Raw genomic sequence first — 26,405 nt, forward strand, 5'->3', positions numbered from 1 at the left:
ATTTACCAAAGAGGTTGACTTCCTTATCAACGTTGTGTCTATCGGGAAGACACGCTTCATCTTGACACAGGGTATTTCTGAAACCCTCAATAAATGGATTTCGTAAAGTTGAGTCAGTCGAATAATAGTCTTGTATAGATCCCGTTCGAGAAGTGAGATCACCTAAGAATACAAGATCATCATTTGGATATCGACTAGTTAAAGACAAAGTTTTCAATACCATTATTTGTGTCTTTATTGTTATTGTTAAAGTGTCCAACATCTTTAAGCTTAAAGAAAACCATCTCCTCGTAAGAAATTTCAAGTTTATATACTTTACCTTTAATGTAGTTCTTGATAAATACTACTACACCACCCAAAGCTTTATCTGCATAGCTTATTCTCGGACTACACAAAATATCCTTCAAAGTAATTATCAAAGCCAGATACGTTTTTTTGGAAAGACTCTACAACTATAACAGTGTCATCATTTGCTATAACTTTTTTAATTTCATAATAATCATTCACTTTCTTACTTAACCCTTCAATATTCCAAGACATACACGCAATAGACTCTAATTGTCGGTCAGGGTTTTGGATTTTGTTTCTCTGCTTCACTAGAATTTACGTGGACAACTATTAGAGTTCAAATCAAAGGTAAACACATCTTGGTCTATAATTAACTTGTCATACTTAGCACCGGAAGGGAGAGTTTCTGGATAGACCAATTACAAACAGTTGTACCTAATGGCCTAAATATACAGCATGACAATCAAATTATACCTTTCGTTGCCACCTACAATTCTACGGCTAAAATGCCTCTGTGATTGTCAAACGCTTTTATAAAGAACTCCAAGATGAATTCCCTAACATCTATACTAAACGTTTGGTGACTGCTTACAAAGTGAATAAAAATATGAGTAATGTTCTAGTTCATGGTAGATTAGATCCCCTTTCATTAACTCCCTGAAACAATCGCTTTGCATTTCTGACTTATTTGTTAATCTTGTAAATCTCTCCAGAAGTCTGTAATTTTCTATCAAATTGATGTATTCCAATGCTGAAATTCACAGTCCCTACTTGTGACCTTGGCCAGTGCTTCTACAAGAGAGTTTCTCTTATAAAACCTTTGAACTCCAAACTACCGACTTTTTTTTTCAATTTCCAATGGATCTCTAGGTTTTTGAATATTAATTTCACTAACAAAGACTTCCCTGATCAAGGTTCACATTCTTCGAACGAATATTTTTGAAAACATTTTTTAAATTTTTTTTAGAAATATTTTTATAATTGCCCATGCAGTTTCATTCTAAGTAAGCTATTTTCCTCCTTCAGTAAAGCGATTTCACTTTTCATCTGAACGACCTCCTCCATAGTATTAATTTCTCTAAAAAGCGATTCTTTTTTGCTTGTAAGAACTGAGATTCTATTCCCCTACGCAGCTGAGGATGGGAAGCTTATTAATTCATCGACTTTAGAAATTTAGCCTTGTCTGGTATTGGTCCAGGTCCTGGGTTGGACTCAATATCTCATGCTAGGACTAGTGTCATATTCAAAACTAAAAAAGACGGATGAGGCAAACCCGTTTAGTTTGAAATGTTTTTCTACAGGCTATCTGACCGATACGAGGTGAATCATCAAACTGAAAAATCAGACTGAATAATTCTTAAAAAAAGCTGAGTAATTCTTACAAATAAAAAAAATAAAACACTGCGACGACTATCTATACATGTATATTCGGTGTCATGGTTCCTCCGACAGAGTCGGCATAGTCCGACACTCCGACAAGATAGCAGATGTTTATCCCACTGTGGCGAGTTTCAACGTGAATAAAAGTAAGCGAACGATAACTCTTACCTATGCCACCCATGGGCGCAGAGCCGGGGGGTGGGGCGTATCCGGGGGGGGGGGGGGGATCAGTTGTATTGTTTTTTTCAGCAAAGCAACTACTTGCTATAGCCTAATACATATCAAGATATTTTAAGTAAGTAAATAGTATATGTACAATACACAACATATATTACAATAAATTAACAAAAGAAGTAAAAATAAGACACAGCATAGAAATAATATATATATATATATAAAGAAGCCTAATCTACTAATGAATTCCTTTGCATAAAAGCATCATGGATAAATCTACATAAATTAAGGAGCTTGTAATGAGATGGCGGATTCATTAGTTGATTCATTTTGTGAAGTGATGGAAAAGACCAGATGCGACGATGAAAGTATATACGACGTAAAGAATTATATTGAGGACAGCATAATAGAAAGTGATACTTCTATATATAGACAGATTTGTTTTGTTATACCTACCGACTTCAATCTCCAGTTTTAGATTACCAACGCGAAATTTTCACAGTAAGAACTTAAATTTGTCGTCTAGTTTAGAGTTAAGGTAGGACTCAAGTCCAAAATTAATTTTAAAATGTTTATAAAACCTTAGTTTACTTGATAACTCTACTTCTGAAAACCATAACCGAACGTACTGATCTTCGATTCGACTTTTAAATTATTAATATTTAGTAAGTTTGGATCGTGAAAAACAGAACCCCGATTCATTTAAGATGGTTTTGATGTCGGTCATCCAGTTATGTTTTCCATTAGCATCGTCCTTACATAAAACTTCGTATATATTGAGGATAAGAGGATTATTGGAGGCAACTTTTAACCAGTATTTAATCATTTGAACCTTACGCAAAACATATAGTGGAAAGAACCCAAGTTCACCCAATGCAGCGACTAGAGTGGTAGACTTGCCCAAATGTAATAAATATCGAATAAAATCATTTTGAACTCGTTCTAAAATTTTACATGTCAATGCACTCAAACTTCACAGGCGTAAGTTAGAACTGATACGACAAGCGATCGAAACAAAATGCACTTGCTCGTAATATCTAAATGTAAAGGCCTCAATAATGAAAGAAGACGGCCGAGTGCCTTTCTTCCCTAATAAGTTTTACAGCTTGAACAAATTTACCATTTTGATAAAATAATAAACCGAGATATGCATACTCACTAACTAATTCCAAGTGAACAGAGTTTATAGTAAATATATAATCAAAATTTAAACGATATTTATGAAAAATAAGTATTTTAGATTTATTAACATTAATTTCGAGGTTCCACTTAGCACAATAAAGGTTGAATTTATTTAGTAAAGTCTGCAAGGCAACAGCCGTGTAGGCAAAAAGTGCAGTATCATCCGCAAAAAAGTAAAAGATACAATAAAGTATTACAAATATTAACATAACCAGGATCAGAGCTACATAAAAAGTTTTCTAGATCATTAATAAAAAGTAAAAAGAGCAAGGGTGATAAAGGTTCTCCTTGCTTCACGCCATTGGAAGTACTGAATTGATCAGATAGGGAGTTTTTATATTTAACAATAGAGTTAACTTGACTATACAAAGATTTGATAATAGTGATAAATTTACTGCTAATACCAAAGGAATTCAATTTAAATAAAAGAAGATCTCTATCAACAAAATCGAAGGCCTTTCGTAAGTCAATGAAGACACAAAATAACTTTTCATTGTTATTAAGTGAGTGACTAACAATACTATTTAAAAACTGACAATTGGCAAGTTTTTCATTGGCTTCACACCAATCATTTAGTCGGCGATTTAAAATTGAAGAAAAAAGTTTAGCAAAAATATTCATGACTGAGATACCTCGATAATTATCAGCATTGTTAGGATCACCCTTTTTAGGAACTGGGACCAGAATACTATCTTGCCATCCTCGCGGGTAGATTCCTCTAGAGAAAATAGCATTGAAGATGTTGCATAACACAGGGGCAAGAATGTCAGAACACTCGATAAATAATTCGCTACATAAATTATCAGGACCAAAGCTTTTGTCATGCTTAAGTTTTCTGATAGCAAGTGAAACTTCATTATAACTGATTGCATGATCTAGAGCGTCTACAGCCAATTCATTGGTAATGTTGGAAGAATCATTTCCAATAGCTTTTCTATTATTTGTATTTAAATTACTAAAATGTTTGAAAAAGTCATCAAGAGGTTACCTTAGCTCTTGAACTTTTCAAGGTTTTCCAAAATTGTTTTGGATAAGCTTTGTGAAGAGAACTTATTCGCTTTCCGCAGGCTTTACTATACTACAACTTTGATATGCGTTTAATACGATTAACGGTACATCTATTTTGACAAAAGACTTTCCTATTCTGGTCTGATCTTGACTTATTATATCTGTTTCTACTATGGTTAAAAGCCTGTCTCGCAATTTCGCAGTTGTTGTCAAACCACTCATTATGCTTCGATTTGTGGAACATGATAGTACTAACATTGTTTACCTTAACTTTTCTCCCAAAACAAGACATAGATATATCGAACAATATTCTAGTAACCATTCAAGCAACACATAATCAATTACACTAGCTCCTTCAGAGGAGGTAAACGTAAATTTACCATGACCGTTATCCAAACCAAGACGGCCATTAGCAATTAGAACATTTTGCGATTTTGTTACAATAAACGTTCATGATATCCTGTGTGCATACAGTCGTCGACAAAATCTCAACTCTCAAGTAAAATCGTTTACTTTTATTGACGTTGAAACTCGCCACAGTGGGAGAGCTAAACATTTGTTGTCAAAAGACATACGATAGAAAAAATACGTTAAAAAATGATTTATTATTTGTCAAAAATTATGCGTAATTTAACAACCAGTTTATTTTGGAGGGGTATTTGTGACTTTACCTTTCACACAAGAGTATATCGCTGTCTTTTCAAGGGTCAACGTTACTATTCATGTCAGGAAACACAAAACAGAGAATACGTGAGAATGTTAAAACTTACACATATAGTTTGAAACAATGAAACACGTTCAGTTTTAGGAATGACTATCTGAATGAATGACTGAATGAATGAATGTAAGTTGAGAATACAGAGTGGTTGCAAAACACTGACTGAAATCAGATCATATTGTATCACATATACGTCATATACCCATTATATTTGTTCTTGTTCATTGTAATAAATTCAACATAGTATAATTCCATGCGTTGCTATGAATTTGATTTTAAAAATAATGTATCTCACCATTTCTTGCAAAGTGGGAAAATATTTTAGATGTCCCACGTTCTTTCATGTATAGATAAAATTGTAATTAACTAATTTCTTGTAAATAATGCGAGGCTCAATATATCGGTGAAACCCAAAATGCGTTGCGTACTCGTTTTAGCGGCCATCGTTTCGATATACTTCATAAGAAAGGCAGACTGATCGCGAATCATTTCAAACTACCCATGCCCATCGAAAAAGTTTCTTTATTGCCAAATGTTAAACCCAAAACCAAGATATATTAAATATTCAACATGACAATCAAATCATACCCTTTGTTACAACCTACAATACCACAGACAAAAATGCTTCTCTGATTGTCAAACGATATTACTACGAACTTTAAGATTGAATTGGACCCCATTCCACCAACTCTCTGAAACAAATGCATTATGTGTGTGAGATATTTTGTATTATTGGTAGAATAATTCCAGAATTTACATTGTTGTAATTTCTCTTTGCACGCAGCGAAGTACATTTTAGTACACTTTTAATTTTATCTTATTACTCAAATTCATAATTGATGTACAAGAAGCATGTTTCTATAACACCAAATCACAAAATCTTTGACGAAACCTGTTCTCGAAGTGTCCATTTAAAAGACGGGCGTATCTCACAGATCATGAACCTCTAGAAAAATGTGACGTGCATTATTTGACAAACACAATTGACTTAGTGTCGGTATTGCAAGCATGATTGAAATAGACAATAACCATATTGGTGTTAGATGGAGCATTTTCACATTCTGGCCTTTCGAGAGTTAATCATACACATTATAATTATCTACTGTTGCTTAGACCCATTTCACTTGAATTTTCACCCCAGCCCGCTAGAGCTAGGTCCGGCTGTGTAGAAATATTAAAAACGTTTGAAGTAGGTAAGGCTATTATGGCTCATTTATTACATTGCACATAGAAATTTAAACTGAATTGTGTAATTAAAGAGGTCAGGTGGTGTATCTATTATCTTTAGATGTCTTTACAAGTTGATAAAACCACTAATAAGATTTAGTCACATTATGAGTAACGCACCATCAACTAATAAAAAAAAACAATGGAGCCATCATGTGTTAATGAATATGGAAATGAATGTACCATCACATTATAATTGATATTTATATTTCTATTGTAACATGTGAAAATTCAACTGTTGCCATAGCATTTTATAATTGCTTTTGTGGGTTATGAAAATGTACTGTCAATTATATTTATTTCAGACGGACTCTGGAACGTGTTGGAGGAACATCATCTAAACAACTAAGGTAAGTTACAGTTAATGATATTTAACTTAACGTTATCAGGGTTCATTGGTCGCAGTTCAAATTATTTTATCGCATACTTTAAACTAGATATGTGTTCATATTATTTAGTACATATTGTCAAATGATGATCCAAAACATGGTTCGATCATTCATAATAGGGCTTCGGATGAATAGGTTTTCAGATTTTCGGTTATTTTTAAAGATATCAATGCCATTAGTGTTGTTGTACCGACATAATTTTTCTCTTTGTGCTCAAGATTGCTTGAAGTTTCCTGTCTTCATCAAAACAAATCGGTTCCATTTCATTTTGTTATTTATGAGTCGATTCGATTTGAAGGTTATCTTGTGATCGCAAGTTAGAGAATTGACTGACTTCTTTCTAATCACATGTTTAACCTTTACACGAAATGTGTCTTGGACACGTAGTACCGTCCGATGATAACGTGATAATAACGTATATTATCATGTTTGTCTTAATATTGATATCAAGTAAGCTCAGAGGATGTACACGGTTCAACGTATGAACTTTCAGTAAAGGTAAACTAACAGCGATCGCAGGACTTGATTTGAAATAGCCTGTGGATTCTAGGTTAACTGTACAATGGCACCATTTAATACCATTAAACATGGAAAACTTGGGAATCCCCCAGGGCAGTTGCATATAGTAGTATGGTATACAATTTTATTAGAATTGGATTACAATTTCGTATCTTTTTTGTTTTCTGATATATTTAGTCTACATTGTAATCTAGATAGTTTTCTACCAAAGAACCTTCCCTATGATGTCATTTTTAACCAATAGCAGCGAGTCATGTAAAACTTGTTTCTTGATAAAATAAAGATTTGTGAGATAGTCATACTCAAGGAAGCTGTCATATTGTTCTTCTTAGGGTTTGGCTATCCCACAATTCCCTTTTTTTTTTATCAAGAAACAGGTTTTACATGACACGCGTTGTTTGTTTAAAATAATACATCTGGGAAGCCAAAAATTTGTAAAATTATCAAGGAGAATAAAACTATCAGAAAACGAAAAACATACGAATTTCTAATCAAATTTTAATTAGATTGTATGTTATTTGGTATCAGTGGAGAATTGCAGCAGCATTGTTAACGATTCGCTTTGTTTGTGAGCAAGATGTAACATCCAAACACAGATACTATAAGATTGAGATTTACTTTTATCACACAACAGTTCTGTTCTCGGGAACTTAAAAGGTTGATGAAAAATATGAGTTTATTGATAGTTGTGTGATACATAGAATCGTTCACTCATGCTTATTGTAAGGCTCGGGAAATATTAAATCTGGCAACTCATATTATATATTATGTGGTTTTGGATAGGCCTTAATATCAGATTGAAAGACTTAAGTCATTTAATAGATCAAAGTAAATTGAAATGATTAAAGGGGCATTTCGCTTTTTTGTAAAACATTTTCATTATCAAAAACGTCGTAAATTATACCTGAAAGAAATCTTAAGTACATGTATGCTATTTATATCTATGTATTTACTGGATTAAACTGAATTTGTTTTAAAAGGGTTGATTAAAAACGGACAGTACTAAATGTTAATTAAGCAGTTTGATCTAGTTTTTTATAATACGAAGGAAACATATTTCTCTACAATTAAGCGTTTATTTTACTTAAACCCGTACAGTAGTTTACTAACATCTTCCAAAAAGCATAACGAACGACTGGATTAACTGCTAGATTTTTAGTTAAAACTGTCAGATACGTTAAGGGCCACATTTCTCTAGATTTTGGAGTATAGTTTTCACAAATTTGATTAAAAAATAATAATTTCGACCTACAAAAAGAGCGGAATGTCCTCTTAAAAATTCACGTTATTTTCGAATATAAATAAAATCAAAACGTAGTCAATGTTCGATATAGAAATATTTCTATTCACTTCACAATGGCTGCATTTAACACTATTTTAACCGCAATAGTTTATTGTAACGTTGGACTATAGGAAGTGCTCTTCTCTTACACAATGAGCGAAAACATGAATTTGGTTTTGGGAACGTATTTATCATGGCTTAAAAAGTAACACACTGTAAACATGCATTAATTTTTTTTATTCTATTGCATTATAGTAGCCACTTCGGTAAACTTAAAGGGATTGTAAGGTGTTTTCCAAAATTGTTATGTGTATCGGGGATAGCAATAATTTGCACCATTCACATTTTCAATCATAATTCTATGGCTATGCAATTCCACTAAAAGTAAGTGTTTGGTGACATCACTAATCGCGAAGGGCCTTATAGCTTATTTCGATAAAGCATATTTTGCGATTAGTGACATCGTCAAACACATAATTTAAGTAAAATTGACGTCTGATTGAAAAATGGAATGGTGCAAATTGATGCTATCAGTGTACCGATACACATAACAATTTTAGAAAACACCTTACAATCCCTTCAAGTTTACCGAAGTGGCTACTATAATGCAATAGAATAAAAAAATTTAATGCATGTTTACGGTGTGTTACTTTTTAAGTTTCATTCATTGTACATAGCACGTCAATGCCTTTGTTCAACCCCATTCACGAATAGGATAGTTTTACATAAATTCCCATCATTTTATGATATTTGATGGAGTCATAACAAACTTAAATTCTTCTCTATTACAGGTTGATATCAGTGTATTCAGTTCAACTTGTATGAATCTGACAGTACTACTATGGAGAATATAAATGGTCAAGTTAATAATATGAATGGATATAATGAGAAAGGTCATATTTTGGTAACAGGTGGTGCTGGATATATTGGTTCCACGTTGGTGCCAATGCTGTTGTCCTCTGGTTATGAAGTCACTGTATTTGAGAAGTTCTTATGGGGAATATCACCATTACTGCCAGTAGCAGCACATCCAAAATTACACATAGTTCGAGGTGACATCTGTAATAAAGAAGAACTTGCCCCTATGATGAAAGGAAAGTTCGCGATCATTCATTTAGCAGCCATTGTTGGTTACCCTGCCTGTGATAAAGACGGAGACAAGGCTACAAATACTAACGTTGATGGTACAAATAACATTATACAACTCTTATCTCCCGACCAGAGAATCATCTATGCAAGTACTGGTTCGTGTTATGGTGCTGTTGATGGACTATGTACAGAAAAGACGCAGATCAGTCCGTTATCGTTGTATGGAAAGAGTAAAGCTGGTGGAGAGAAACTTGTACTGGAAGCTGGTGGTGTAGCACTCAGATTAGCCACTGTCTTTGGTGTGTCTCCTCGTTTCCGCCTGGATCTTCTTGTTAACGATCTCACATACAAGGCCTTAACCATTAGAAGTTTTGATTTATATGAAGGTCATTTTAGAAGAACATTCTTGCACGTTAAAGACGCTGCAAAAGCCTTTATATTTGCCATGGAGAATTATAAATTGATGAAAGGGGAAGCTTTTAATGTTGGGGACGAAAACATGAACTTCACGAAAGAACAAGTGGCTCGAATTATTCAGGCCAAAGTTCCTGAATGTGAAATTTATATTTCGACTACAGGCGAAGATAAAGACAAGCGTGATTATGAGGTATGCTATGACAAAATTCGAAAACTGGGCTTCAGATCTACGATATCTGTTGAAGACGGTGTGACAGAATGCATCAAAATACTCCCATTTTTACAAGAGAGTGAACTGAAAAAGTGTAAAAACATTTAAAGTGCGCTCAATATTAAATTTTTAGCTTAGTTTCATCTAAAAATTGGGACATTGTGCTTCAATTGATTTTATAAAGTAGAGGCTGGCTGTTTTTGCCCGTGGGCCATTGTGGATTATACTTTGGGTTTCATATTAAGGTAATAGCTACCCGTATTTACTGGAATTCTATAACTTAGCTTCATCTATAACTTAGGACATTTTTCTTCGAGTGATGTTATAAAATAGAGGTTTTTTTTATTTTTTTTGCCGGTAGCTCATTGAAGTTTAAACTTTGGCTTTCATATTAATGTCTACATAATAACACTTATACGAGGTTTGTGCCCCATCTCACCATCGGCAACCATCACAGTACTTATTTTACGTGAGCTCAACGAATATATTTGATAATAATAAAGGCTACTACATCACCTATGTAAACGGATCACATAAAGACATATTTTTAAGAAAACAGGAAATATATAATCACTTTTTATATATAGTCATAACTTTAACCAGGGTATCCTGTAATAATTTATACGTATACGTATGCGATGTTGCGAAATACTACCATAAATCATGGCGAAAGTCACGTTGAACAAGGGATTGAAAAAATATGTTGATACACTTTTGACTGTAATGTTAGATCAATCTAATTTATATGTATTTTGTTTTTGTAGCCATGGTCGGCGCTTTCTTGCTTGAATACGCCTCCAATACTTTCGAATTTTATTTTGAAGACATACAGTAGTTTCTTTCTGAATGTCATACACAAAGCTTTGATTGAATTTTATTGGATGTTCCGAACTGACAGTGTTAAATTTGATTGGTTATAGTAAACGTCATCAGGTGAAGTCAAAAACTCCAGTCGTAAGACCTTACTGTGAAGTGGCTATGCTAAAAATAATATATGACAAAAAAAACTAAAAAAAACACTAAAGTTTGGTCTAATTTTAATTAGACTGTTTCTCTGAATGAATAAACTTGCCTTGGCCGCTATATAGTGTTGTGAGACAGAAAGTTAAAAATGATACATTTACAGTAAACATATGATATGCTATTTGTAAATGGATCATTTTCAGCTTTTCATGCATATCTTTTCATCCAACCAATTTCTTTTCAAATTTACGCTCAACAGCTGTTAATAATCAATGTGCGAATTATACATTCTTTTAAAATTGTTAACATTTTAAATTGCTGTAAATATAAAATAATGTTATTACTAACTTTATTACTTATTGAAGAGAATTTATTTTTTGTTTTTCAAATAAATATAGTTTCAAACTAAGTTATTTATTATTTTTGTGAAACCAACTGAGTGAGTTTGTCGTGGTGATAAAAAAAAATTTCAAGAGAGAATCAGTAATATCATAAGGAAGGCAGGGCTGTATTGGACTTTTTTACTAGCGGCCATGTCTGTTTGAGAAGCCTTTGAACTGGAAAACTGTCTATACATGTATACGTCTAGGGAAATAAGAACAATTACCGAAATATCCTTTTACCAACAAGATACCAAATGATGTCGTAAAGAGTCTTTTTTTGCAAACGTCAGGCTACACATACAAGATGTTCATATGTCATCATCTTATATGTTTCTTTAACTGGTTACAGATCAGCTGTACAATATTTCAAAGAGAATGTAAAAAGGAGTCGACAACAATACCTGCGAACATTTTATGTAATAAATATATCATTCAAATATTTTATACATTACACGTATTTCATAACAACCAACTATATTCCATATTACTTCAAGGGAATGTACAGCTCATTCTGTGTCGTGAAAACCTAGCTCTCCAGGAGTAGGGGGCTACAAGAAAAACGCCCTTCGTGATATCTAAATACGATTATTGTGTCACCGAAAGGAAATACAGGCATTTATAGGGTAGTGACATAAAAATGTATATTATAAAGGGCAGAGGTGCATTCTTTTATTATAATATACTTTTATACTCCAACGTTAATTATTGCACTCGATTATAAATAGTGGTAATACTCCGTATTTGTATTCTCTTCTATAACATATGCTTGGACTGAAACCGATGAAGTTTTAAAATCGTGATGGCAAATAGCATGTAATTAAAGAATAGAAAGAGGAATAAAATCTTAAAAATAACTAATTAAATAACAATAATCATGCTTCTCGCTCATTCCGTTAAAATATTTAAAAATTAAATATCTACAAACTGGAAAAAAAGAAGGAACATTCCAGTTAAACTTTTTTATGCTGAAATAAAGAAAGGCATTCAAATGAAAATATTGTGAGTATTTAAGAATGGTTCTGTAGAATAAGCAAACCTCAAATCAAACTTACTGTTTTCAAATGTCTAAATTTTATGATATTTATCTACTTGATGGTCTGTTTCTTAAATAGTAGTATTATTCAAAATCAACTTGTCGGTCTACAAACAACTTACTGCCTTCCTAACCTACTGAAGTTTGAAAAAAAATATTATGCAGCCTGAAATAGGTCAGTTGTCTGTAGATCGCACAGCATGAAATATGTAAATCATGTCATAACATGTCCATACTTATGTGTTTCTATATCGCTCCACAATAATAAATTTATGTATTGAGCACTATTTTAACCATGGTATTTCTATATATCTGTAGGTCTACATTTATGTATTGAGTACTATTTCAACAGGGAAATTATGTTGTTACTTACTAGCTTATTATATAAGTATCAAAATTGCACTATGCGGACTTGATCTTCTTGAGAAACCAGTAAGCTATTAAACCTGTGAGCAATACACCTGAAACACCAACCATATAAGGAGAAACAGCTTTCAGATCTTCCCAAACCAATGTCAATCTCATGTTGGCTACCTCTTTCTGAATTAGTCGGTACGTTGATCTACGGTGTAGTTGCTGATAGTAACGGTCAATATATGGACATTTATAATTGGGAAAATACCGCGACTCTAAACCCAATAATACCAGGCGATTCAGAAGAACAGAGAAGGTGATATCAGCAGCAGTAAACTGTGGACCAAACAACCAAATATCAGGATTAGTATACGTTTCGGCTGAAAAATATGATAGATACAATATCTTGACTTGTCAACAAAAAACTTAACTTGGGTGAAGTCAAAATTTCAAAATCGACTCGAGATTGACCAATATAGTATCTACAACCTTAAAATAATCTTTAGTAAGTCAACAAGAAGTATGTCTCTGGTTGAATATCAAGTTATGGATAGCAATGGTCAAAATCAGTGAGATCTAATCATATATCACGTTTAGAAGGCACAATCCTAACCTTAACTGATACTATGGATAAGAGAATAAATACCATACGAAACTAAGTACATGTACATGCATGGTTGTAACATGGAAATAATACAAAAAATGGAAATAATACGAAACATTCAAATAATGCGAAACCATGTATATTTCTTACATGGAAATAACCGATGAAGTTTCGGAGGGATTACAGATTGTGACCTATAACTTACATTCATGTAAAGATTGAAGCATGCCCTCCATTTCCTCTAGAATGATCTCTAACTGTTCAAGTTGACCTTTGACCTTCTCTTCATCAGTAATAACATCATATTTCTGTGCTGCTGTTTGACTTTTCGCTAAATAACCATCTCGAAGATTAGGATGCCTTGTAGCTTTATGAGTTAAGTACCTCAATCTTCTGGCAAAGTTTTCTATAAGATCATTTAAAGCATTTTTTACATTGAGATAAAGCTTGGTGCAGATCTCTGGTCATGTTTGCAAGCCTCCTACAACGTGATAGTTTGGTATAAGGCCTCCAATTACTGAGTGCTTTAACCGTTTTTTCTTCTTCTGGGATGTCGCCTTTAATGAATGTTAAAGTACATAATTATGTACATTAGTGGATAAATATATTGCACTCTATTTGGGGTATTTAACTTTGTATATATTTCACTAAATTTCATACTAAAAGGATTTCAAGGATGTTTACAATCCTTTGTATTGCACATCAGGGGTTCTTTAAGCTTACTATATATAAATTCAGGAGTACTTTACTAGATTATGATGCGACATCATTTATATAATAATATGGTCATTAAGTTTTTCTGGTACAGGAATTTCTTACAGCGGAAGGCAAATCAAAAGCCACAAATGTCACCTATAAAATCCCTGGGGGATAATATCCTCAGGTTGAAAGCCACTAATATAAATACAAATTCAGGTGGAAAGTCAAATCAACACACCTCTCATGCTACGCTGAACAGCAAATGGAATTCTGCAACCAACATCTGACAAGTGGGGATGGAATATTATACCATATGTTATGACATCTACGGGAATATTATCTAATTGTCCCCGTACCGCAGCTACTTTCTGTCCTAAGCTACTAGTTTGTGATGGCACTAAACAGGGACCTACAACAAAATGAGTTTGATATGTCGATATATGCATTAAATAAAGACACGAATAAAAAGAAATGCGGATATATAAAAAAAACCTTTTCTCGGATTTTGTGTCAACTTTTGTGTTAAATATGTCTGTAAAAGCAATGTTAAATAGAATCAATGAAAAGTCCTCAAATTAGGCTCTAAATCCAAGTATCTGGTATCAAGTATTCAAATTAATGGTAAGTATATTGTTTATATTTCAATTAATGGTAAGTATATTGTTTATATTTCAATTAATGGTAAGTATATTGTTGTTTATATTCCAATTAATGGTAAGTATATTGTTTATATTCCAATTAATGGTAAGTATATTGTTTATATTCCAATTAATGGTACGAATATTGTTTATACTTCAATTAATGGTAAGTATATTGTTTATATTTCAATTAATGGTAAGTATATGGTGAATTTCCAATAACTGATAAGTATATGGTAATATTCCAACTAATGGTAAGAATAGGGAAACATTTTCAATATTTGCAAAGGGTAATCTTTCAATCAATTAATGGTAAGAATGAGGAATTTTTTCAAATGAATGAATACTGTATGGGTAATATTAAGGTACATTTTTAGTGTATTGAAAATTCTGATAAATACAATCAATAATGTACGCAAATGTTAGTAAGACTATAGGTAATATGTCCAATTTAATGGGAGGTCATCTGTATCATATGGTAGGAAATGAAAATGAAATGAATGGAGTTTTACGTCCTACTCTTCTGCACCTTGTGGGCTAATAAAGACGGGAAACGCCATGCAGGGTGCCATGAGCCTGCTTCGATTTCCAACTGTCGAGGGATCTTTAACGTGCACAGCCTGTAGCACACGGGGCCTCGGTTTATTGTCCCATCCGAACGACTAGACGCTTTTTCCATGTCAACCCCTCTTACCTGCATCACTGACAGGGGGAAACCGGGTTGAAAAATCCAAAGGTATTATCTCGACCTATGCCGGGATTGAACCCTGGACCCTCAGGTTAGCGAGCAAGCGTCTAACTCACTGAGCCACCGCGGCTCCCTATCATATGGTAGGGATGAGATAAAAATTAATTATAATGCCTCAATCACCGGTACCAATATACTTTATTTCATTAGATTAATTAATTATCATGATTAATGTACCATTTGACCATTAAAGCCATACCTTGAACTTACAAAATAGGAGATCAATTCCATTATTATTCACTTTTAAGAGCATGCCATCAAGAAACATTCAAAGGTGTAATGGCAAGATTTGTCTAAATAGCTTTATATATAATTTCAAAACTCACCATCATCAAAATGTTCATCTACATAATCAACGATCTTCTCAGGATTACACAAAACATTTTGATCATGGATAAATACTGGGACATGATCACCACTTGGGTTTAGCTTCACATACCACGGTTCCATATGTTGACCATGGAATAAACTCACTAACTTTGGCTTGAATTTGACATCTTTTTCATACAATGCTAATAGAACCTACAACATACACAGCATCTGAGAAATTTCATTTCAAATACTATCTCTGCTAATGTCAAGATCAAACCCCAGACATTTAAGTTGGTCTATTAATAACTAGCTAGCTTGGCCACTCTGTTTAGGGTGTCATACTGAAGAACAAACCATGAAGTATAAGTCAGCTTGCACAACCAGTTTTGAGAAAGGGTCTGATGCTCTATATCTAAATATACTAGTTCATAGCTTGTAGAGTTTAACAACATTCATAAATCTTTTTCCCAGCATGTTTGAGAAAAGGTTAAAGGGACATGGGCACAATTTTTTTTGACCAATCATACTTAAGTTTCAGAAACGGGAATTTTTTAGCTAAGCCAAACAGTAATACAATTCACAGAAATGTGAGCCTTCAAATCCATTGATGTTCTTGAAAAATCTTCTTTTTAAGATACTCTGTGATATATAGAAATTACATATATAGAAATAGTGAGTAAAATTTCTAGTTTGAATTATTTTTAAGGAAATTTGCGATTTTTTAACATTTTTAGTACTTCTGAAGGCTTTTACACATATTCAACACTAAAATCAATCCTCCAAAATGGCACACCTGTCAATTTAAAACTTCACCCAAATCAATTTATTTTCTAGAAACACACTCCTCATATAAATAAATAAATATATTGACAGTCATCAAAAAATTAATTTAAAAGCAAAGCATATTCAAAGTTCAGTTTTTGATAATATAAAATTTCTAATAATGAATTAAACTTATTATAAGATTCGGTGACTAAAACAATGAAATCTTGATAAATTTGTCACACCTTTAATTAATTTTTCTCAAGGACTGAGATTCGGCACAGAAACAAATGATGCGTGATTGTTACTATAAATAGTATCGAAGTCACAGATTGTGCTGAATAAGGAATTATACTGAAATGGATTGCAGACGACATTTCGGGGAGTAAATAAGAACAGCATAGATATGGCCTATTTGCAAAAATTAACGATCGAAATACGACACTTCTCTTTGTAAGAAAATAATAACAACTTATTTTTTAAAATATCCATTTTCGTAACAAATACCTCGTCTTTTCGTCTATAGACAAGATGTGCGTTTTTACAGCGACAAATTTTTCAGATATACTCGAGTGTCAAATTTATTTAAGAATACATTTGAGGTTAAATAAAGGCTACTACTGTAGTATTTTTTTTTGTACTAGTATTAAAATTCTAATTAAAGAATCAAACTTATTTTTACAACACTACTGTATAACTTAAAAATACTTAATTAATAGCAAGACTATGAAATTAATTTATAAAGCCTTAAAACAAGTGCATGTTCATTAAATGGGGCGTGTTTTTTTTATTATTAATCATTACATAATTTTTTAATCAAAATTCACAAAAATATACTTAAAGGGATATTTGGTTTTTTTGTCAAATGTTTTCATTATCAAAAATATTAAAGAACGAACTGAAAAAACCTTACGCAATGTTTTAAATACTTGTGGCATTTAAAATTATGGCCAGATTCTTTTACTTTCTGATACGTTAAAAGGCACATTTCTCTAGGTACCGGGTATATAGTTTTCACAAATTTGAGCAAAAGAAATTTTCAATCTAAAAAAAAGTGGAATGTCCCTTTAAGGTAATGATGCATGGAAATTATGTGCCAATTCAATGCAACAAAAATCTAATTCAGGGTATGAGTTATATATGTAGAGGCAGTTAGCCAACTGGAGGAAAGTGCAATTTGACCTGTTCTAGAAAAGAAAAATTAACATCATTTGAAATTATTTACCTTTTGAGAAGAAAAAGATGTTGGAAAATAATAAAGAGAACACCTTCCAGGTTCATTGGCATCACTTGTACCTTCTTGGCTTTCACCCAATTTAAACATTTCCCTTACTCTCAGAGCTCTAGGCTACGTTAAAAACACCCTTGTTGATGTCCACTTGTAGAAGTGAAGACTAGAACATCATTTTCAATTTGACATAATATTCTGAAAAATGCAAATGTTATATTTTACATATAAAATATTACAAAAGATTGGTAGCAACAGAATAAGGGGATGAATTCCCCCTACTTTCCCCTACAGAATTTTAAAGAAAAAAAAATGTATGCCTGGTTATTGAATGAATGATATATCTTATGACACATAAGCATATAATTAAAGTTTTTCATTCCAATTAAAGAAATTCTAATCATTAGATAACCTGATTCTATGTCGATTCTGTGAAAATTCCTGGCTTTTCTGATGTGCATGAAACAACCTTGGGAAGGGACCAGTCATCAATGCCTGCTATATATAAAAAAAATGTGTTCAGAATAGTTCTAAATAATTTACGTTTGTTACATCTCTACTGCTACAACCTATAACTCAATTTTATTTATTTGATGACGCTTTTCAAAGCATTAATTCAAGGTTTATAATCATTTATGAAATAAAATACTCAGTCAAAATGAGACCTCCATTCACCGTGTGTCTACTTTCGATTTAGCAAATAAAATGGAGTCGAAAGTTATGATAAACCAGGGGGCTGAAGGAAAACTCTACACTGGCTCATTTTACAGTAAACCATGCATTACAAAAGAAAGATTTGTCAAGTCCTACAGACATCCGTCGTTAGATAAGTCTTTGACAACCCAAAGAATGAAGGCTGAAGCCCGTGCACTGTTACGTTGCAAGATGAGTGGTGAGTAGGGAAAAGATGGGCTTATTAAGCCTTCGATCTTTGACTTTGATCGATAAGAACTTAATCTCAATTTAGTATATAGCGATTTAATATCGGAAATCATTGATATATATAATAGCACTAAGCATTTATTTAACTAGTCTCTCAATGATTTTAGCATACATAGTTATCAATACCCCACCTGTTTCTTTGTGCTTGAACTGAAGTGTTCTGCATAGTGCATTGCACACCTTGTTTTGTTAACAAGAATCTTCCAAATTTCTTATAAAAGATGAAAGATCATAGCTTTGAATGCCAAGTTGACATTATTTCATCAAATCATATCCCACCTTTTATGATATCACTCTTCGTTTAAACTATTTCAATGGATATTTTCAGGAATAGAATGTCCATGCTTGTATATGGTAGATATGGAAAACAGATGTATTATCATTGAAAAGATAGAGAATTCTGTCACTGTTCGGGAATATATTTTTCAGTTACAACACCAACATAACAGTGAAAAATTAGTTAAATTGGCCAAAAACATTGGACAACTGCTGAACAAGTTACATAGTAATAATATAATACATGGAGACCTTACGACATCTAATATGCTCTTAAAGAATACTGAGAATGGCTTTGCTGAAATCGTTCTTATAGATTTTGGTTTGAGTTATTTTGATAGTTTAGCTGAAGATAAGGGTGTAGATTTGTATGTTTTAGAAAGAGCCTTTCTTAGCACCCATCCCAATAGTGAGGAGATATTTCAGGTCATATTAGATTCTTACAGTCAGTCTAGTAAAGGTGAGGTAAATGAAGTTATTAAAAAACTCGAGGAAGTGAGAATGAGAGGTAGAAAACGAACAATGGTGGGATAAGGGTAATATTAACCATTGTGAATTCCTTACATACAGATGACAGAGTGAAAAGATGTGTACGCCAAACAAAACTGTTCATCAGAAGACAATGTCCATAAGCTAGCAAGAAATACATATGAAACAATATGCCTGACCTAGTGACCAGGATCGTATCACAAACATAAGTGACTGCTCCATGTAAGGGGTGTGGCTTAAGCTGAACTACTATTTGTTCTTATGTTAGCAAAGTAAAACCATTGTAGCGTCAGTTTGCATCTAAAGAATGTTTTCAAAAAAAAAATAACTTCTACTATTGGTCTATTTTGTAATTTTGCTGATTCCTGTCTGTTTATACTTGAATGTAAATATGCAGAAATTTCCATTGAATCATCCTTTGACAGAAAGACAAAAGTGCTTCATATTACACAACTTGGTGAGGCAATCAACCACAACTTAAGACAATTTGATAAAAATTTAATAAAGTTTACATGCTCCATTATATTATATGCAGTTTTACTAATCATATTAATAAAGATAAGCCATCAAATAATGATGAATTTTGAAATTTTTTTTGATGGTTTCATTATTGTCCTTTTCATTTCATTGGTCATCCGGAGCAGAAAAATAAGATGTAAAACTACATTTCATATCAGTGAAAGTATTTTTTAAACTCATTCTATTTTTATACTTTCACTTTTTCCAAAGCTTGTTGAAAATCTTTTATAAGGTCATCTACATCTTCCAATCCAATACTAAAAGAAAGAAAAGAAACGGTATAATGGTGATATGTGGGAATATACTCAATGGACTGTACCATGGAATTTCAGTGATACCACAGCCTTCCTTAGTTTAACATACCAAAATAAACAACCATTCTGATTCCATACTGCAAGATCCAGAATCTTACAGTTTTAAGTTATATTGTACTTTAGAAGTATGGAATCAAGATTATCACTGTTAAACAATCTGATACACCTTGTATATACCAAGCAATATATAAGAAGTGTAAACTAGTTTATGCAATCAGATTCTGCAGGGGATTAGTATGTTGTCGAACTTCCAAATCAATTAAAGGGATTGTTTTCATATAACTGGGACACTGATAGCATCAATTTGCACCATTCCAATTTTCAATCAGACGTCTGTAGCTCCTGCAATTCCACTGAAACTAAGTGCTTGATGACTTCTGATTGAAAATTTGAATGGTGTAAATTGATGCTATCAGTGTTCTGGATGCACATAAAAAAAGTAAGAAAACCCTTTACTATCCCTTTAATTTGTATATTTTTTTACGTTAATTGCGACTGTTTTCTTACACTCAGATTATCTTACCAGTATGCCGTATATCTGATACAACTTTTACATTGTATTTACTTGTTGGATTGAATTATGCCATGTAATTAAAAAGTAGGGTTTGTCTCCTACTCAATTTACCTGATTCTAAGAGTACCAGGGGTGAATCCACTTTCATCTATTTCTTTTTGAGAGTATAAATATGGGCCATGGGTCATGGTGTAGGGTTGTTCTATAATACTCTCCACTCCTCCCAAAGAAACAGCTAAACTAACTATATTCAGTGACTGAAACGAAATTTTGCACCGAAAACTGAAAAATCGCAGTTTATATTGGACTTGAAAGTAAAAGTGGATCTTGTACGTTGGAATCTGCTTCCATTCAGTTGATCACTATCGCTGGTTGACTCCCTTCTCCGAAATTTAAAACTTTTGTCCTGACACCGAATCTCTGGGCTGTGATAAACTATTTGTGTTTTATTATATAATATTCTTGATACCTCAACCAATGTTCTTCCACCTTGTTCTCCGCCTTTAACATCAGCTCTGAGCATCCCACCAAACGATTTCATCTGTTTCTTTGCTATATCATGTTGTGGGTGTGATGGTAAACCGGGATAAAATACTTTATCAATCTGAAATACGGCAAAATTTTGTGTGTATTAAGCATTTCGGGATGTTTAGCCACATTTTTTTTTCGACACATATTCCGTAAATTATTTCTAGTCCATTCAATATACATGCTGGAAGAATGAAGCTCGACAAGAACTTCCTTCTAAGAACCAAGCTTGTCCGGTTAGGTTAGAAATCAACTTTTGTGTTGCTCGGGCATGTCAGATTAACAATTTTATGTTGCAAAACATTAAAAACATGCCTTAGGATGTAGTTCCAAGTATTCTGCAATTCTCTTTCCATTTTGGCTGTGTTTCTCCATACGTATTGGTAGGGTTTTCAAACCCCGTATAAGTAAGCTGGCGTCATGTGGAGACTGAAAGATCAAGAATAATCTATGGTATCTTGGGCCTCAGAAAAAAATAATATGTATGAATATTCAGCATGTAAATAAATATCACTTTATTACTTTATCACTTAATATCAATGAGAATGAAGCCTCCAATTTTATCCAAATGCTCACCATGATGCCGCCCAATGTTGCTGACCATTTTTTGATAATCTTCCACTGTTGTAAAGTTCGTGTAGTTACACATCCACCAGTGAGATCACTGTGCCCTCCCATATATTTTGTACTGAAATTGAACAATTAGACCAATACAGTGGTGTAAGAGGTAACATTTGGACTACCAAGCGATATAAAATCCAGAGTTTTATTTCGATTGATTGGTTTTTGTTAATCAATTTAAATCTTGATTCGCATTTAATCAGATCAAAAACGATAATGATCAAAATGAATTCAATATCAAAATATTCATATCGTAAGAAATGGTACATGAAATCATCTATTTGTAGACCGAACGTTGCCTTATATTGTTACTCGATATGACAAACATTATCATGAATATTATACAAAATTGATTCGAAGACTGTTCGCGATAACCTTACAGTTTAGAAATTAGAGAAGGAAGAAGAAGAGGAAGTGAGGAAAGTGGTGGAGAAGGAAGATGATATGATGGGAGTAGAGAGGAATGTATTTGAACAGAGTGAAGAACATGGTAGAACAAAGTAATGTCGAGTGAGGAAATGGAAGTAAAGAGTACAAGACTAAGAAGTTAAACAGAAAAGTAAGAAGATATTGTACCATCGAGAATTTGTCAAAAGACTGAATCATTTTTAAAGGGGCGGGTGTTCTCTTATGTTAAGAGGGACCCATTGTACCTCTGTGCAACGCTTCGGACACAAGTGCACCGAAGACTTGTTATCTATCTCACCTCTTTGCAGAAGATATCATTCTATGTGAGGCGTCTAAATTTCGATTTCAACATTTTTGTAACTCTCCTCAGTGGTCTTATGAAATTGCAGAGAAAAACGTAAATCAAACGTTTACTGTTACTTTTATTTAAATTTTTGAATCGTATTTCATAAAGAGCACTTCATATAATGTTCCGGTTGTATACTCGAGCTAAGGTACAATGGATCCAGCTATTTAAAGACTAACAAACGGGTCCATTGTTCATCAAGGTTTGTCTAATGTTTATAGATTTGGCACAAATTCTCAAGAAAAGTGTATAATGTGATTTGATTCGCAGATCGTCGCGATGAATTTTAATTTTGGCTTATCAAAAGACATCGGACCCCAATAAGGATTTTTTTATCTCCCAAACTTCTATGCAATGCCGCTTATATCAGCAATCTGCAGTATATACCCATGTAACAATATCAAAGATGTACGTTTGGACTTTGTTGACATTATACAGGTACAAGATTTAAAGATAGGTATATTGTCTTAAACGTTGCCCACAAGAGTTCAAAGTGTGCGTTTGACTTGGAAATCACGTACATATCTACCTTTATCGTTAAAAATAGCGGTACATTTTATAATCTTAAATCTCGCGATGTCATTTTATCAGTAGGCCTATCCATTTATAGAATGACATTAATAATGAATTTAAAATAACAATTAGATGAAGGTTTTCCTTTTTTAACTAATCCTATGATTTCCTTTCTCAAATTAATTATTGATTTAAAGATTTTATCACGACCAGTATCGTGTAAAGGATAAGTGATCTTCCTACACTAAACTTAAATGAATTTTTAATTTCTGAAATTAAACATGATAGCCATACGCTGGTAGGATAAATCTTTCGAGATGAGATGTTCGTTGGTCTGCTTCTCTGTCTGGGGCTGAAATTTAGTCACGGGAAATTAAGTCAGTGGTTGGTCACGCAACACAGACATTTAGTCTCAGGCTTGGTAAGTTGGCCACTTTTAATCATCGTAAATTGTGAATAAATAACCATAAAAGAGTAAATCTATCGCAGTGATTTGGTCACAAGGTCACCAAAGATGCCCAATTTACTATGATAAAAACTGTGATCAAAATTCGATCTGTGGTCATACTGTGATAAATTTACCTACATTTCCAAATCTTACCAACTATGAATAGAGATATCCACACCATGAGCAATAGGCTGTTGTAAATAACAACTTCCAAAGGTCGCGTCAACCACTGTTAAAATGTCCTTTTCTTGACCTAATTTACCAAATGCTTCAAGATCTAGGATGGTCATACATGGATTACATGGTGTTTCTCCCATAAGTATCTGCAAAAAAATCCATTAAAAAGATATCAGTTGTTTCAGTTGCCAGCAAGGAAAAAAACAACAGAGCCTTAACTATGAATGCATGAAAACAAAGTGAAGTAATACCCTCCTTCGTAATATCATCTCAAGACAATCGGATTTATATAACAAATTCCACAAGATTTCGTGCTTTTACCTTGGTATTAGCTTTGATGTTTTTCCTGTATTCTGTAATGTTACATGCTGCTGGAACGATTGTTACATCTATACCATATTTCTTCTGAAACTCTCTTATTATTACCAGTGTATTAGAGTATACAGGATTCTGAACAATCTGAATTTATAAAAATCTTAACTGTAGAGCTAATGAAAGGTAACATTGCGACAACACATATAATCGGTGAACAAAATATGGACAACTCGAGTTTATTTTCAAGGTAAGCCCCTGTGAGATGCATCACTCTCACTAGAATGTTGTGAAATACAATTGAAGGAAACATCTCGCACTGGATAGCACCATTAGCATCCAGGAAGTATCCAACCCCCGGAATAGTGGCTCTGTGTTGAATAACATAAAACTTACTATATGATCTCCCGAATTAAGATATGATATTAAAACAGTTGATATGGCAGCCATACCACTGGCATATACCAGAGAACCTGCCCCGCCTTCTATAGAATTTATCAGACATTCTGCAGCATCAGTTGTACTATTACCTAATCTTGAATATACTTCACCACCCTACAAGATGGACAAAAAATATAAGACATTGCTATCTTAAAAACTAATGGGTTATTTATTCGACCTAAATTTCGCTTATCGCAAGTTGTAAAAAATTATAGTCAGGGTCGTAAATTAGTTTATTTTGGGGTTTGGGGCCACTTACATTTCTTTAAAGCTGAGAAATTACATGGTGCAAAATGCCCATTGTTTGACAATGCCGAAGGCGTGCTTTGTGTTTTGGTTTGGGTCGTTAGTTCCAACCTTAGTCTGCGTTTGAAGGAACAGTGACCTTAAATAAAGTTAAGTCGACCTAACCGTAAAGGTTATGCATTAATATTCTGGAAATATCAAGACCAAGAGGTTTTGTCAAGGACCAGCTGGTATTATCCTAGTAATATAGAGGTTTTTTTCGTTTTCTTTCAATTCAGACAACATTTGTCCAGTATAAAGTTTTATAAGAGATACTCTCTTATAGTTTCCCAACACATTGAACTGGTTTTTTCATTTTCGGTCTTATCAGAATACTTGAAGATAATTAAGGACATACCTGGGACATAATCTCCAAGAAATCGTCGACTTTCTCGAGTTTGAAAGTAGAGGAATGACATATTGGAGTCGCTAGTGGAATTGTTTTCTTGCCAGTGTATTTCTTTGGTTTGACAACAACAGCTACTGTATCCAAAGATAGATCTTCTAGTTTACGATCAGGCAGAACAGGGTCTCGACGATTTCTGTAAAATTAAATTACATTCAAAGTTAGTTGATATTATATCTGAACAGAAGATACCTTCGAATTGTCAACAGAACCATTGTCCAGCCGATAAACTCATTCTTTGAAGAAGTAGTTCTCAGTAATCCTTATTAGAATCCATAATATTCTAAAATGAAAGCTTGCAAATCGCATTTGCTTCTGGTGTATACGGATTCCAGACCGAATTGTGGACACAAGAAGTTAACTAACTGTATTAGATAAAATAACATTAATTAAATCAAATATCGTACGCAAGTAAAGTGTACATTGAATCGAGTTAACTTACGACATCTTGGCGAGTCAATTCAATGTCTCATCAAATTGCTCTTTATCTGTCTTTATCGGGTCAGATTTACTGATAGCCTACTTATCGTTAGTAATGATAATAATCATTTATCATACGTAAAATGATCGCACATGATACGACACGGAAAGTCATATACATGTCCAGTCATAATTTTATTTTTATGAGTAAAGATGTATTTTCTATTTGACTATACCAATTTTCAGCTGCAGTTTCTATCTGAATTGAAAACTAATTAGACACGTACGACGTCGATTTGCTGGTGACTGTTTTCATAAATATAAGCTTTTGAATTCAACACGCTTCAAAATCAGCTTTTTATCGCAAAGAGAATTGCCTGGTGCTGTGGGTCCCCTTTGACAATTCTGTGGCCCCAACTTCGTACCTCTATCGAATGAGTCATAGTAGAAACGCGACTGTGTACATCATTTAATATTGAAACAAAACTATTTAAGTTCGCCATTTTAGGGAGTTGATTTAGGTCCTGAATATATGTAAATTGTCTTCAGATGTATTAGAAATGCACGGAAATCGAAAACAGGTAAAATATTTTTTTCATGACATATTCGAATGAAATTTTGCATACTTGCACACAAGTGTCTTTTCTTGAAATGTCTTGCATTTTAAACGTCATTTCAAAATCTTAACCATTGAATAATTGGCGTCTTGTTAAGACAATGTATAAAATGAAATGAATGGAGTTTTACGTCCTACTTTTCTGCACCATGTGGGCTAATGGAGACGGGCAACGCCATGTGGGGTGTATTGAGGAAAATTTTGCCAGGAAAGCGACCTTAG

At 33.2% G+C, this 26,405-nt stretch overlaps 3 protein-coding genes across 3 annotated transcripts; 1 reads left to right on the plus strand and 2 right to left on the minus strand.

Moving 5' to 3' along the window:
- Positions 1-9,038: 9,038 nt before the first annotated feature.
- On the plus strand, positions 9,039-9,992 carry LOTGIDRAFT_122411 (hypothetical protein; the record flags this gene model as incomplete). The annotated part of the gene is made up of 1 exon (XM_009060084.1): positions 9,039-9,992. The coding sequence occupies one exon, from the start codon at positions 9,039-9,041 to the stop codon at positions 9,990-9,992; it is 954 nt and encodes a 317-aa protein (XP_009058332.1).
- A 2,778-nt stretch (positions 9,993-12,770) lies between these two features.
- On the minus strand, positions 12,771-17,641 carry LOTGIDRAFT_65334 (hypothetical protein; the record flags this gene model as incomplete). The annotated part of the gene is made up of 5 exons (XM_009059958.1): positions 12,771-12,997; positions 13,427-13,627; positions 14,159-14,329; positions 15,633-15,828; positions 17,606-17,641. Coding segments are annotated over 5 exons (831 nt in total), but the record flags the coding sequence as incomplete, so codon positions are not given.
- A 677-nt stretch (positions 17,642-18,318) lies between these two features.
- On the minus strand, positions 18,319-25,634 carry LOTGIDRAFT_217598 (hypothetical protein). Its single transcript, XM_009060085.1, has 11 exons — positions 25,590-25,634; positions 25,100-25,283; positions 24,412-24,570; positions 24,025-24,162; positions 23,680-23,849; positions 21,767-21,878; positions 21,506-21,619; positions 21,132-21,266; positions 20,774-20,919; positions 18,879-20,091; positions 18,319-18,500 (listed from the first exon to the last, which is right to left on the minus strand). The coding sequence occupies exons 1-10, from the start codon at positions 25,592-25,594 to the stop codon at positions 20,022-20,024; spliced, it is 1,233 nt and encodes a 410-aa protein (XP_009058333.1). The 5' UTR covers positions 25,595-25,634; the 3' UTR covers positions 18,319-18,500; positions 18,879-20,021.
- Between the last annotated feature and the right edge of the window lie 771 nt (positions 25,635-26,405).

Source organism: Lottia gigantea (assembly GCF_000327385.1).
Source record: "Lottia gigantea unplaced genomic scaffold LOTGIsca_40, whole genome shotgun sequence".
NCBI lineage: Eukaryota > Metazoa > Mollusca > Gastropoda > Lottiidae > Lottia > Lottia gigantea.

Coding starts and splice junctions, on each gene's coding strand:
- LOTGIDRAFT_217598 (XM_009060085.1), bottom strand. Junction 21,620..21,766: donor CAACATTGGGCGGCATCATG/GTGAGCATTTGG, acceptor TTGATCTTTCAG/TCTCCACATGACGCCAGCTT. Junction 21,267..21,505: donor ACTTGGAACTACATCCTAAG/GCATGTTTTTAA, acceptor GCCGTATTTCAG/ATTGATAAAGTATTTTATCC.